The following is a 15,015-nucleotide window of genomic DNA, read 5'->3' on the forward strand; positions in this document are numbered from 1 at the left end:
TCCACCGGTACAGAACGTACTTTAATCTGGCATCACGCAGTTTACCCAAGTGTGCGCCACCCTCTGGGAATCAAACTGATCCAGAATAAATATTGGCGTCAAAGATGAAAAGACTTGAGTTTGACTGGCCAGGTTAACTATCCTTGCAGTAATATTTTATTGTATTTGTGACCCAAGATGCAGTTTTCACATGAGCCTGTACTGGTCTGAATATCTTTTCTACTGCTTCATTCTCTGAAATAGGACCCACGCCTGTTGCTTTATTTGTATCCCTGCCTATGCCAAGTTGAGCTTTAAAAGTCAGCACTTCAAAATAAAATGAGCCAAAATCGTCCACTCTGGTTCTTGTTTTAAACACTACACCGGACAGTGCAAACCGACAACACAGCATTAGAAAGTTGAGTTTTATTCATTTTTCCACAGATGTGTTCTAGCTATGTACAATCACATGATAAAAATGGTTACATTTAGAGTTCAATTAAAATAACGGGGCGTATACGTGCGTTAAATAAAAATATGGTGGACGACTGTAGCGGGGGTCGCGGTTAAGGCCTTGAACTCTCCAACCAAGAAAAAAAACAACGGAAATTAAGTTGGGTGATGTTCAGAGGAGAAAAGGGACGATGGCTGCACCCGGCCTTCACTCATTACTAGTGGCGTGTCTCCCTCCTAGCTGTGATTATGATTCAAAAGGACAGATTGTGTGATATTGGTCTTTTAGATAGCAGGAAGTACACAAGTCAAAAACTTTTCTACAGATAAACTGCTGGTAAGAGTTCAGCTTGTTAAAAATCTTTGTTAAAAGCACAGGACGGCTCCGTGGCAGCTCCGTCACCGACAGCCTCCGACCCTCCACCGTGCACACAGATCGTACCCTGGCAGGTGAGCGTCCACACCAGTGTTTCTGAGGTCCGGGGTCCCAGCTAGGACGAGCCGCCTTTGCTCTGCCGGATGTCGGATACGGTCTCTGGGACTCGGGCCACCAACCCCTCCAGGGACTTGGTCAGGCAGATCTGGCAACCCAGACGAGATCTGGGAGGAGAGAGAGACTCAAATTCATGGCCTTGGAACCAGGCCTGTGTTGAGAAAAATCGATTTTCCAATTCTAAAATCGATTTTCATTAATTCCTAGAAATCGATTCGTATGTCTAAAGATCGATTCTTTTTTTTTTTTTCCATTATTACAACTTTTGGTCATTTTTTGGTTTATGCCCAAAAAATGTTTTGTTGGACACAATAATAAACAATGCCATGTTTTTGCCTTTAAATATGTTTAAAAGGTATGAACCGTTAGTTAAACTTCAGGCATGTCTTAGGGACATCAACGACTGGATGTCCAGAAATTTCTTGCTTCTAAATTCAGATAAAACGGAGGTTATCATTCTTGATCCCTTATGGACTGGTCCTGCTCAAGGTTTCTTCCCTCCTAAAGGGAAGTTTTTCCTTGCCACTGTTTGTCTTAAGGTTTTTCTCCCACTAGGGGAGTTTTTACCTGCCATTGCTTATGTTATGTTTATGTAATTACTGCTCGGGGGTCATGTTCTGGGTCTCTGGAAAGCGTCTAGAGACAACTTTTGTTGTATTAGACGCTATATAAATAAAATTTAATTGAAAACATTAAAGTTTTCAGTTATAATTGCATAAATTGTCTATATTTCATTACTTTATATACTGTATTGGGGTTACATTTGCATAAAATGCTAAAAACCAAATTCTCAAAAAGTTCCAAAAATGGAAAAAATAAAAAAAGGAATGTGGGAAAAAATAAAACATACGTCTGTGTTTGCTGCCCTGGATCTGTTTGCTTTCAAAAACATCATGTGGGTCAGAATCATCAGTTCTATCAGCATTCTGGGAGCTGATTGGTTCTTACAGCATCATTAGCTGCCAATACTTGCTGTTGAATCTCAATATAATACTAGTATTAATATGTTGCATAACTACAGTCATATAATTCATGCAACAGCTCAAATAACAGTTTTAATAACACTAACCCAAATCAATATCGAATCAAATTTTGATAATCGATTCTGAATCTTAAGAATCGAATCTTTACACTTGAATCGATCAGCCCTGCTTGTAACTGAAGAACCGTGGTTGCATGAAGGTCTACGGTTCCTTACGTGTCGGTCAGGCCGTAGGCCAGGTCCAGCATGTCCATCTCCTCGTCCGTCACCGGCCCCAGCTTCTTGTAAACGTCTTCGTCGAAGATCAGATGGCATGTGGAGCAGGCCAGAGTTCCCTCACACGCTCCTGCGGCGCACACACGCACACACACACGCACACACACACGCACACACACACACGCTCTTATACCTTCATCTGCTCGGGGAGATTTAACTCAGCCAGGCTGGGTTGGAGTCGGTCCAAATCTGCGCCGTTTACGTACCGAAGCCGTCAAAGTCCAGGTCCTCGTTGATGACGAGGTCTAGCAGAGAGTCTCCGGGCGACCCCTTCACCGTGATCTTCTCTCCATCTCGGTTGACGAAGTGGACCGTCACCTTATTGTCCGACCTAAATCACAAACAAAACCTGGAGTTGGCACCTTGATCAACAGCAACCCCTCAATGTTTCAGCTGGAAATTAAATAACTAAAGTCAAACCAACTTGATTACAAATGTTCTGCATCATTATTGATAATGTGCACCTTTAAATATGTAGTGCTATTTTGTGATTTATTTTAAATAGACTGGGCTGCCCTCTAGTGGCCACTTTTAAGCATTACACCGAACAATCTAAACACAAACATACAAAATAGACAAGCACGAGACCATCTAGCTGCAATTTGGTCAATAAACATCCATACAGGAAAAAAAGTACACTGAATTTTATGATTTTAATGAATCAAAAGAAAATTAATCTGGTCCTCAATTGAGGTGAAAGATGTCTGTTTGGATAAACCAGGTACACCCTCACTGCTTCCACAGGTAGTTTATGTTAAAGCAACAACCTTTTTACTTCATTTTTAAAGAAGTTAACAACATAAAGAACTCCTTTGTACATTAAACTGCCAAACAGAACAGTGCGGTGTAGTGAGTGTAAATTCTCTGCAGAATATTTGTACAATTACAACCCAAATCCCCCACTGATCCACATTAGGATCAGTGGGGGATTTGGGTTGTCTTAAAGGTTTCCCAGACCTTTCCAAGTTCCTCTCCTTGGCTCTGACCAGAGTCCCTGAGGCGGCATCCTCCCACCCGAGCCAAAGGCACGCCTGGCCAACAAGGGAACGAGAGACAACATCCGAGGAAACGTGGTTCCCTGAGAAAATCCCACATAAAGCTGGAAGGGGGGCAGGTGGGACGGTTTCCCAGACACCAAGGAAAGGGTTTGTTAACGTGTGGGTGGAGGCGAGAGCGCTGGGCCCTATGGAGCACCTTGAACTGCAACCAGGACTGACCTTCCACAGGTTTTAAGGTGCAGCCAATCCAATAAACGTCATTAACCGATCACCGGCACGTGTGCAAACATCTCGTCTGGGGCGTTGAGGTGCATGTTAGAAACCTCAGAGAAGCTGCCCGTCGGTGTGTGGGGGAAGGGGGGGGGCGACCTTCACATCATCAGCTGCCAGGAACAACCCAGCAGGAAATGTCAGTTATCTGATCAGCCGAGTGGAAACAAATGACTTCATTTGTTCTCCCTGATTAGAGTCTGTGTTTCCTGGTCGTTCATAGCAGAGTCTACCAGCCCCAGACCCGGACAGACCCGGCCTTGCATCGTGGTCTTGACCGGTGCTTCTCAGCCCTGGTGTTGTCCTCCTTCAGCACCCAGCAAGACCAGGAGGAGACAGGACAACACCCTGCAAAGTTCATCATTTTAAATGACAGTTGATCTTTCATTTATTCTCTGCAGCAGTGGGCTTCGTTATAAAGACTGTGCACTGGGGGTAGGGCTGGGCGATATATCGAGATTTTAATATATCGATATTTTTTCAAACACGATATGGTACGAGACAATATCGTTTATATCGATTTAAAAAAAAAATATTTTTTTTTTAATGATTTTGATATAGCTTTTTTTTGACAAATTGACTTGAATGTTTTATTTGAGATTTGCACAAATGTTTTGTTATTTGCACAACTGTCAACCTCAGTGGAAAAGTCTGCCTGTTACTGTCTACATTGTATTAAATGCACAGTGTATTTTAATTTAATTGTTATGCAGGAAAGGGATATTTGTTTTATTTTATTCAAGAAGCATTTTTATTCTATATATGCAGGCAGTTTATTTTTATTTCATTTGTTTTATACATTTTGATATTGTGCAGACCTCTGTTAATAAAGATACCTGTGTGACATTTGGCACGAGGCTTTGTATTAAAACTGACTGTTTTTTAAGGGTTTGCCTCAGAAAAAAATGAAGCTAACAGAGATGCTATGCTTTAATGCTTTGTTGGAAACCCCAATTATGGCACAGAAAAAATATCGATATATATCGAGTATCGCCATTCAGCTAGAAAATATCGAGATATGACTTTTGGTCCATATCGCCCAGCCCTTACTGGGGGTGTGCACACCAAACATCTCAGACTAAACACCCAATAGCAGTGACAGGAGACTAAAGTATATCACAAATATATAAAGCTGCTGAATCCTGCAAAAATGCTCATCAGTTGCAGTTAAACTGTTCGCCAGTTGCGTCGTGTTACACGTCAATCATTAAAATGTTTGTCTCATTCTGGAAGTTCAAGAGCTTACGCCGTTGGTGGTACATCGTTTACAATAAACGGAGCAAAACTTACTTTGTACAACTAATGGTTTTATGTTTTCAACCCTTTTCATATTCTTCTCACCACCTCATTCATGAAAGCTGCTTCTCATGAAGGTTCAGGATGTCAGTAAATGTTGTTGACCCGTGCCCTTGTTGATACCGGCACCAGAAGCAGAACCGCCAGGCGGGCCTAATCTAATTAATAGTCGCCGCCTAAGTCTCAGTTATCTCCGATCCCGACCCCCGCTGCTCCCGAAGCGAAGCTTACGGCACGTAAAGCAGCCGGACCTCGGCTCCAACTGGATCACACACCGGGCCCGGGACGGCAGACACCAGCAGATCGTCTCAGAAGAACCTTGCTGTCGCAACCAGGGCTGGGGATCCATTCAAATGTCAAGAATCGATTCGATTATCACGCTTTGATTCGATCCTATTCAATTTGATTCCGATATTGATTTGGGTTAGTTTTATTTAAACTGTTTTTGAGCTGTTGCATGAATTATTTGACTGTAGTTATGCAACATATTAATACTGGTATTATATTGAGATTCAACAGCAAGTATTGGCAGCTAATGATGCTGTAAGGACCAATCACCTCCCAGAATGCTGATAGAACTGCTTTCAGAAACATTGTGTGGGTAGCAAAGGCAGCAAACAGAGGCCGTATGAAATCAGTTATAGTTTCGGTCTTTAATTTTTGAGAATTTGGTTTTTAGCATTTTATGCAAATGTAACCCCAAGACAGTATATGCAGCAAATAAATATAGACAATTTATGCAATTATAACTGAAAACGTTAATGTTTTCATACCTTTAAACATATTTAAAGGCAAAAACATGGCACCAGTTATTCTCGTGTCCAACAAAACATTCCTTTTTGGGGCATAAACAAAAAAATACCAACTGTTATTAAAACTGTTATTTGAGCTGTTGCATAAATTATATGACTGTGTATTTATACAACATATTAATACTAGTATTATATTGAGATTCAATGATATAACTGATAATTCTGACCCACATGATGTTTTTGAAAGCAAACAGATCCAGGGCAGCAAACAGAGACGTATGAAATCGGTTTTATTTTTTCCCCACATTCCTTTTTTTTATTTGTTCCATTTTCTGAACTTTTTGAGAATTTGGTTTTTAGCATTTTATGCAAATGTAACCCCAAGACAGTCTATAAAGTAATGAAATATAGACAATTTATGCAATGATAACTGAAAACTTTAATGTTTTCATACCTTTAAACAGATTTAAAGGCAAAAACATGGCAGTAGTTATTCTCGTGTCCAACAAAACATTCCTTTTTGGGGCATAAACCAAAAAATACCAAATACGAATCGATTTTTAGGAATTAATATGAGAATTGGAAATCGATTTTTTTTCAACACAGGCCTAGTCGCAACAGTCCAGCCCAAGTCCAGAGACTTAACCTTAAGAGAGCCGTGCACAAGCACATTCTCATGAACCGCATGAGCTCCAGCACCAACGTAAAGACCAACAGTCCTCCACAACGATCATTCAGGCTCTGGCTGCTCCGGTCGGTTCTACAGACTCCTGAACATGAAGTGGGCTCAACTCCCCCCCCATCAGTCCATCACGTATCCCTGCTTCAATCCCATTAGGGTCTCCTTGCAATAACCAGATGAAAAGTGTGATATACCCTGTGCAGGTCACAGGTCTCACCCACACACTCCTGAGGTGAACTTACAATCACCTATTAGTCTAATGAGCTTCTGGGCTGTATGGGGCCTCTCCAGCTTAGTTTATGTCTATTATGTTTATGTAATACATCACATGCTGCTCATTTGAGGTTGTATTTACTCAACTGTAAATCCTTTAAGGAGCAGGGGATTATTTTGTTCTCATACATAAAACCTTAGAACTAAAAGGAGGTATTGCTTTTAGTTGCCCTCCACATGACTGAATTGCTCTTTTGATATTTTCAGGTTCTTAAAAAAAAACAAAGAGCACCCCTGGGAGACTCCAGACCTCGCAGCCTTGTACAAATAAAGGTTGTTTGTTTTTTTTGTAAGAAAAAAACAGGTTTTTTGTACAGTCAGATGCTGGTAAGTATTTTTGTTCACAGATTTCCTCAGTGAGTAAAAAGGGTGCCAAACCCTGAATACTTCCAGGGCGTGACTGTTTGCCCAAAGTGATGAAGGTGGAGGATTAACATGAACCAACAATACACTAAAAAGAAAAAGAAAGCACTATGGTCCAACTTATATTTAATCTTTCATCATGAAACCATTTTTTAAAGCACATAATGTCCTCATATAACTCGGCCTGTGAAAGTACACAAATCAAGAAACTAAAAAACCATTTCAAGATTAAATCTATTTCCCTCATCCCAAGCATCAACGTTAAATGCTTTCAATAACACCATGTCCCTGTTAAATGACTCCCTTTTGCTAAATGTCCTGATACCCTCAGACAGCAGTGAACTCCATGACTTTATTCAAGTCTCAGGACATTTGTGAACCTTGAATAATCCCTTCAAAGAAAGGAAAATCCGTCAGTAATCCAACACTAGTAATACGAAGGTTGTGTCAACCAGTTTAAGGCCAGATTGAGAAACCAAAAGCCTCACCTTGACCGGCAACCATGATGCTATTAAACTATTTGTTTGGCCATGGGATGTTGAGCTGTGATAAAAGCCTTGTAACTGGACAGGGAGATGGATCACTTCAGCCTTGAAGAGCTGGGAGAGTTTTAGGGTTTTTTTCCATGGTAGCACTCAAGGCTACAACATAGAAATTAAAGATTGGGGAACCAACTTTGGTGAGGCAGCGTTCAGTTATTCTGCTCCTCACCGGTGGAACAAACTTCCTGTAGACCTGAAGTCTGCTCAACCTGTCAGCTCCTTTAAATCAGGCCTAAAAACATCACTGTTTCATTAAATACCTGCTGTACTCTACTGCCCTTACTTTTGAACAACGTCTGCTTTTTATTATATGACCTCTTTTCTTATCATTTTATTTGTTATTTACTGTTTAATTGTGTCTTGCCGCTTTTAATGTTGATATAAGCACTTTGAATTACCTTGTGTTGAATTGTGCTATACAAATAAACTTGCCTTGCCTTAGACTAAATACTTACCTGTTGTACTCTACTGCCCTTTTTATTATTTGACCTCTTTTCTTATCATTTTATTTGTTATTTAATGTTTAATTGTGTCTTGCCGCTTTTAATGTTGATATAAGTACTTTGAATTACCTTGTGTTGAACTGTGCTATAAAAATAAACTTTGTTTATCAACCGCACTTAAACTGTCACATATTTGTCAATATTTCTCTCCCAGAATGCAACACTCTTAACTCAAAACCTTAGAACAGAAGTTGTATTAAATGTCATCTACAAACAAAGAATTCACTTAGGAATAAGAAAAATAAATTACACGAGTTCTACGTTCTGTTTGGAGGAATACATTTGTAAGAAAATTTCTTACAGAAAAAAAAAAAATTCTTAAAGAAATAAACCGTTAAACTAAAATTTGTTTTTAAAGTGTCACCTATTTGTCAATATTTCTCTCCCAGAATGCAACACTCAACTCAAAACCTTAGAACTGAAGTTTTATGTATTAAATTTAAACTACAAACAAAGAATTCACTTAGGAATAAGAAAAAAAATGTACATGGGGAGTTCTGTTTGGAGAATACATTTTAAAAAGAGAAATAAACCGTAATAAACTAAACTTTTTTTTAAAACGTTTTTAAAGTGTCACCTATTTGTCAATATTTCTGTCCCAGAATGCAACACTCTTAACTCAAAACCTTAGAACTGGAGTTTTATGTATTAAATTTCATCTACAAACAAAGAATTCACTTGGGAATAAGAAAAACATGTACACGAGGAGTTCTGTTTGGAGGAATACATTTGTAAGAAATAAACTGTAATAAACTAAACTTTGTTTTTAAAGTGTCACCTATTTGTCAATATTTCTCTCCCAGAATGCAACACTCTTAACTCAAAACCTCAGAGCTGTAGTTTTATGTATTAAGAAAAAAAAAATACACGAGGAGTTCTATGTTCTGTTCGGAGGAATACATTTTTAAGAAATAAACCATTAAACTAAACTTTGTTTTTAAAGTGTCACCTATTAGTCAATATTTCTCTCCCAGAATGCAACACTCTTAACTCAAAACCTTAGAACTGAAGTTTTATGTATTAAACTTAATCTACAAACAAAGAATTCACTTAGGAATAGGAAAAAAAAATTACACAGAGTTCTACGTTCTGTTTGGAGGAATACAATAAGAAATAAACCGTAATAAACTAAACTAAACTTTGTTTTAAAGTGTCAGTATTTGTCAATATCTCTCTCCCAGAATGCAACACTCTTAACTCAAAACCTCAGAGCTGTAGTTTTATGTATTAAGAAAAAAAATTACACGAGGAGTTCTATGTTCTGTTTGGAGGAATAAATTTTTAAGAAATAAACCATTAAACTAAACTTTGTTTTTAAACTGTCACCTATTTGTCAATATCTCTCTCCCAGAATGCAACACTCTTAACTCAAAACCCCAGAGCTGGAGTTTTATGTATTTATAATTAATATTTTTTTTATATTTATTTATTTGCACAATGATAACACAGTAATTTTAACATACAAAGACAAATAAATTGTGCAGGAGAGGAAAAGAAGCCGGAAGGGCTTATAAAAAAATCCTCCCCCTCAATACAAAATCACCAAAACAAATCAATCAATAGAAAAAGAATAGAAAGGAAAAAAGAAAAGGTAAAAGAAATTAAATATTAAATGTCATCTACAAACAAAGAAATCACTTAGGAATAAGAAAAAAAATGTACACGAGGAGTTCTAGGTTCTGTTTGGAGGAATACATTTTTAAGAAATAAACCGCTAAACTAAACTTTGTTTTTAAAGTGTCACCTATTTGTCAATATATCTCTCCCAGAATGCAACACTCTTAACTCAAAACCTCAAAGCTGTAGTTTTATGTATTAAATTTCATCTACAAACAAAGAATTCACTTATTATTATTTTTTTTATTATCCTTTATTTAACCAGGTAAGACTCATTGAGATTAAAAATCTCTTTTCCAAGAGCGACCTGGCCAAGAGGGCAGCATAAGTTACAACAGAAAACACAACAAAAACAACAAACAGCAATCACACACTGTAGTCAGGAACACAAATTACATACAACATAAACGGCTCCATATAATTTGAAAACTTTTTGGCACCATTTGAATTAAAAACAAAGCACATTGCCCGAGAGAACTAGTTTCTCGATCCTTTAAAATTGATTGAAATTCCCCCAGAGTGATCAGTTCAGGAATAAGAAAGAAAATTTACACGAGGAGTTCTACGTTCTGTTTGGAGGAATATATTTTTATGAAATAAACCATAATAAACTAAACTAAACTAAACTTTGTTTTTAAAGTGTCACCTATTAGTCAATATTTCTCTCCCAGAATGCAACACTCTTAACTCAAAACCTTGGAACTGAAGTTTTATGTATTACATTTCATCTACAAACAAAGAATTCACTTTGGAATAAAAAAAAATCAAATTACATGAGGAATTCTGTTTGGAAAATACATTTTAAAAAGAGAAATAAACTGTAATAAACTAAACTGTTTTAAAGTGTCACCTATTTGTCAATATTTCTCTCCCAGAATGCAACACTCTTAACTCAACTTAAGTCAACTAATACATAGAACTGAAGTTGTATGTATTAAATTTCATCTACAAACAAAGAATTCACTTTGAAATGAGAAAAAAAATGTATAAGAGTACAGTTCTGTTTAAAAAGAGAACTGTAAGTGAAGTTGGTAACTTCCTCCTATAGTATCAATCTGAGCCTGTGCCGGGTGTCAGACCTGTGAAGGTCACGGTAAAGCCTGACCTGTTAACTAACCCTAACTAAGGGACGGTCACCCACCTGAGCGCTGCGGTCCCCGCGGTGAAGCCGCGGCCAGCGGCCGGCCAGCCGCCCGTCCTCCCCGCCGTCCTCCGCCAGCATTCCCGCACACCGGCGTGGACCAGTCGCCTCAGCGGCGCCACCAGAGCCATGTCACGTTAAACCAGGAACTTAAAGAGATTAATGAAGTGTGAAGAAGCTGCTGCCCCCCAGCTGCGTCCGTCACCGGGTCCCGGACACACTGACACCGCGGAGCTGCTGGACTTATACACTAGAGCTAGTTAGCGCTAGCTGTCGCCTGCATTGCGTAACGTAGGAACACGCAGCCGCGCAGCCTCAAACTGGGATCACGCAACCGACGGAACACCGGTGTTCTGTCGGTTCTTGCTCCCTGCCGAGAAATGCTACTCGGTGGTTCTGCGCATGCGCACAGTCGTTTTTCACGCCCATCATTTGATCCTTCAAAATACACTACCCATGGCATGAATTGCATTACACTTTTTTAGTTAGTTAGTTAATATTTATTTCGGTCAATCACAAACAGAAATCAACAAACAAGATAACACAGGTTTTTCCCTGGTCAACATTGTGAATATTTGACCGAAAAAGTCTGGGCTTGAAGCATAAAGCTTATCTTGCCCACCTTTTAACTGAATAGAATATACAAAAAGAACAAATGAAGTATCATAAGTCTACACAAAATAATAATAATAGTAATAATAATAACAATAATGATGATGATGATAATAATAATAATAGTAATAATAATAATAGTAATAGCAATAATAATTATAATAATAGCAATAATAATGATAGCTGTGAAAACAGAAAGTGAAAAGATGCTAAGGAAACCGACAAAACCAATTTAAGTTGTAATTTTATCTCATGCATGTGTGCATTCTTCTTTGTTTGCTTATTGTGCTCCTATATATGTGTCCATTACCTTTGCTTTGAATAATATCTTGTATGCTTTTATTGAATTTGCTAGTTTAACACTTTGTGAACATTATACGATAAAGAGAAAAAAAAACAATTCTATCGCTTTATTTGATATTCATTCATTCATTCATTCATTCATTCATTCATTCATTCATTCATTCGCCTTTAAAGACTTCTGCCAATTTCTGCTGCTTTGCCAAAAAATGCTACCTAATGGTTTTCGAAACCTAGTAAAAACACAGTAAAATTGTAGTTCTGCAAAGGTAGAACATTTCTACCTTTGCAGAACTACAATTTTACTGTGTTTTACTCCCTAGCCCACTTCCTTTTCCCCCAAGTAATCCTTGTCGTTGCCAGGCCGTCATTGTAAATAAGAATGTGTTCTTAATGACCTGCTTGGTTAAATAAAGGCTTGAATATCAAATAAAGCGATAGAATTGAGTTTTTTTTCCTCTTTATCCTATAACGTTCACAAAGTGTAATGGAATTAATGTCATGGGTAGTGTAATTTGAAGGATCAAATACTCAACATCCCATATCAATTTTACATCGTGCAAGAAATGATGGGCATGGCAATCAAACTTTGAAAATCGATTGTGCGCATGGGCAGAACAACAAAGTAGCATTTCTTGGCAGGTAGCAAGGATTGGCAGAACACCGGTGGATCTGAGAGGAGCTGGAAATGTGGACATTTTTAAACGTGGACTAAAAACTCATCTCTTTGGTCTGGCTTTTATGTACCGTAGCATCAAATTTGATAGTTTTATTCAATTCAATTCAATTCAATTTTATTTATATAGCCTCTAATACAAAAAAAGTTGTCTCTAGACGCTTTCCAGAGACCCAGAACATGACCCCCGAGCAATTATTACATAAACAATGGCAGGTAAAAACTCCCCTAGTGGGAGAAAAACCTTAAGCCAAACAGTGGCAGGAAAAACTCCCCTTTGGGAGGGAAGAAACCTTGAGCAGGACCTGGCTCATAAGGGGGGACCATCCTGCCGAAGGCCAGACTGGTGGGTCAGGGACGGCAACAGCACAGCAGGCAGGTGGAAGCAGCAACGGGATGACCAGGGGTGGGGACCGCAGGCCAGCACGCAGCTCCCGAAGCTCCGGCCCAATCAACAAGTCCCAGGTTGGGGTGCAGGGTCAGGGAAAGGTTGAGAAGGGGCAGGGCTGTTCTGTTTAACATTTTTTAGAGGTATTTGTTTTATTTATTTTACTATTTCTTGTAATGTTTTTATTATTATAATATTTTATTGTTGTGGACTGATTATTTTTTAGCCTTCATTCTTGAACTTTTATCATTATTTCATTTTAATTAACTACATTGTATGTCAGTGTGCATTGGCCTCCCAGTTTTTATTTTATTTTAGTTTTTTTATGCTTATTTTTCAGTCAAAATGTTAAGCACTTTGTATTTCATGTACCTGGATGAAAGGTGCTATATAAATAAAATTTGATTGATTGATTTATTTAGCCAGGCAGGTCATTAAGAACACATTCTACAATGACAATTACAAAACCATTAGGTAGCGTTTTTCGACAAAGCAGCAGAAATCGACAGAACACCGGCTCATTACTGGATCATTACTGGCCAGACACACACCCAGCAGGCAGACGCTATCACCCACAATCGCGCTGGTCGGGATAAGCCTAATAGCGATTCTATAAGACTATTAGAGACTATTTCTCAGAAAAGTAAATAAAGCAGTTATGTGGGAAATCTTCTCACTTTGGTTTCAAAATAAAAGCCTCAACAATCAATATTTTACACTTGTTGGGGAAATACACAACCTCAGTCATGCGGTTTTATATTCTCTTTAAAATATGTGTTAAAATATAACAATTAGAGCCACCGACTTTGATTGAGTGTAAAAAAAATAACTTTGTTGTATTTTTATTTTGAAAACAGAATCGCCTGTTGCGCTTCGAGCCCGGTTTTGTAACTTTACATTATTAACTGGTCCTGTACACGTGCAAGTGTGATTCCGACATATGTATGATAAATAATTTTTTTTTTTCATTTTTGATGTTTTGTGCGCACCTACTGGAGTCAGAAACAGTGAAAGGTGGAAGTTGTTGCTCGGTGTTTTTTTTTTTTTTTTTTTCACAATTCTTTATTTCAAATTGTCAACAATACATTATAAAACATGTAAAAAATGTTATACATTGTACATAACTTAGTGGTTTGGATGGCTTTTCTATTTTTTAGAATATAGGATTGTCGCAATGTATTGTTTGAATTCATTTGTAAAGGCCGGGAAAGATGGAATGTGATTAGATAATTTAGATTTGTCAATATGAAACTTTGCAAGTAACAAAATTAAATTGATGATGTAAAATTGATTTGCTTTGCTAGAGGTGTAAGAAAAGAATCCAAACAATACATTTTCATATGAAAGGGAGAAATCAGAGTCAATATGTTGTGAAATTAGTGAACAGATATCTTGCCACAAAATACACGAGATGGGACAAGACCAAAATAAATGACATAAGTCTTCTGCAGACAGTTTACAAAATGAGCAGTCCACATCAATGTCCTTTTTATATCTTTGTAGAAATACCTTGCAAGGATAAAAACGATTAATCATTTTCAGAGTCACTTCTTTAACCTTATTTATAATCAGATTTTTAGAGGGCAAACACCATATTTTCTTCCAGTTTTTTCAGTTATTCCAGTAAGAGACTACATTTGGAACAGAGACTACTTCTCTTTGAAATAAGGCACGTATATATCACAGTTGTTATTGCTCTTTTTAGAGGAGAAACATATCTGACCAACACTAGTAACAGCAGGATTCAATAGCAGTAAAGTCAGTTCAAATGAATTCCTAAGAAGCATTATGACACCAGAAGGTATAGCATCAAAAACTAAAGCGTATTCCTTTGGTGGTATAGGAATACTATACTTGTCTAGGAGTTCTGGGTATGACATTAAAGTGCCGTTTGGATTGAGGAGCTGCTTAACCAGATAAATTCCATGGACGAACCAGTTTTCGAAGAACAATGATTTGTGTTTATATAATATGTCTCTATTGTTCCAGATGTAGTATCTGTGGGGGGATAAGTTGTGTTTATAGATTAAAGACCAGGAAAGGAGCATTTGTTTATGGAAATTAGATAATTTTAAGGGTATTTTTTCAATTTTATAATTGCAAAGGAAAACAAATTTAAGGTCTCCAAGTTTTGAGAATAAGTAGTTGGGAATAAAATTCCAAATGGAAGTTGGGTTTCTAAGAAACTGTTTAATCCAATTTATTTTGAAAGTATTGTTAAGGGTGAAAAGTTCAGGCCACCATGTTCATAGGAATTCATTAAGACTGATTTTCTAATGTAGTGTATTCTGTTTCTCCACACAAAATCATAAAGTAGGTTATCAATGGCTCTAGAGGTCTGTTTATTCACACTGAGAGATGTTGTTGCTCGGTGTGAAAACTTGTTTTGCTTCCCTGTGACGTCACGGACCCTCTTGAC

General features: G+C 37.8%; 1 protein-coding gene across 1 annotated transcript; it reads right to left on the reverse strand.

Moving 5' to 3' along the window:
• Positions 1-388: 388 nt before the first annotated feature.
• On the reverse strand, positions 389-10,974 carry LOC133425201 (adrenodoxin-like). Its single transcript, XM_061715913.1, has 4 exons — positions 10,621-10,974; positions 2,390-2,514; positions 2,124-2,253; positions 389-1,032 (listed from the first exon to the last, which is right to left on the reverse strand). Exons 1-4 carry the CDS (start codon positions 10,749-10,751, stop codon positions 924-926), a joined length of 495 nt encoding a protein of 164 aa, XP_061571897.1. The 5' UTR covers positions 10,752-10,974; the 3' UTR covers positions 389-923.
• Between the last annotated feature and the right edge of the window lie 4,041 nt (positions 10,975-15,015).

The sequence above is a fragment of the Cololabis saira genome, chromosome 24 (assembly GCF_033807715.1).
Source record: "Cololabis saira isolate AMF1-May2022 chromosome 24, fColSai1.1, whole genome shotgun sequence".
NCBI classification, from domain to species: Eukaryota; Metazoa; Chordata; class Actinopteri; order Beloniformes; family Belonidae; genus Cololabis; species Cololabis saira.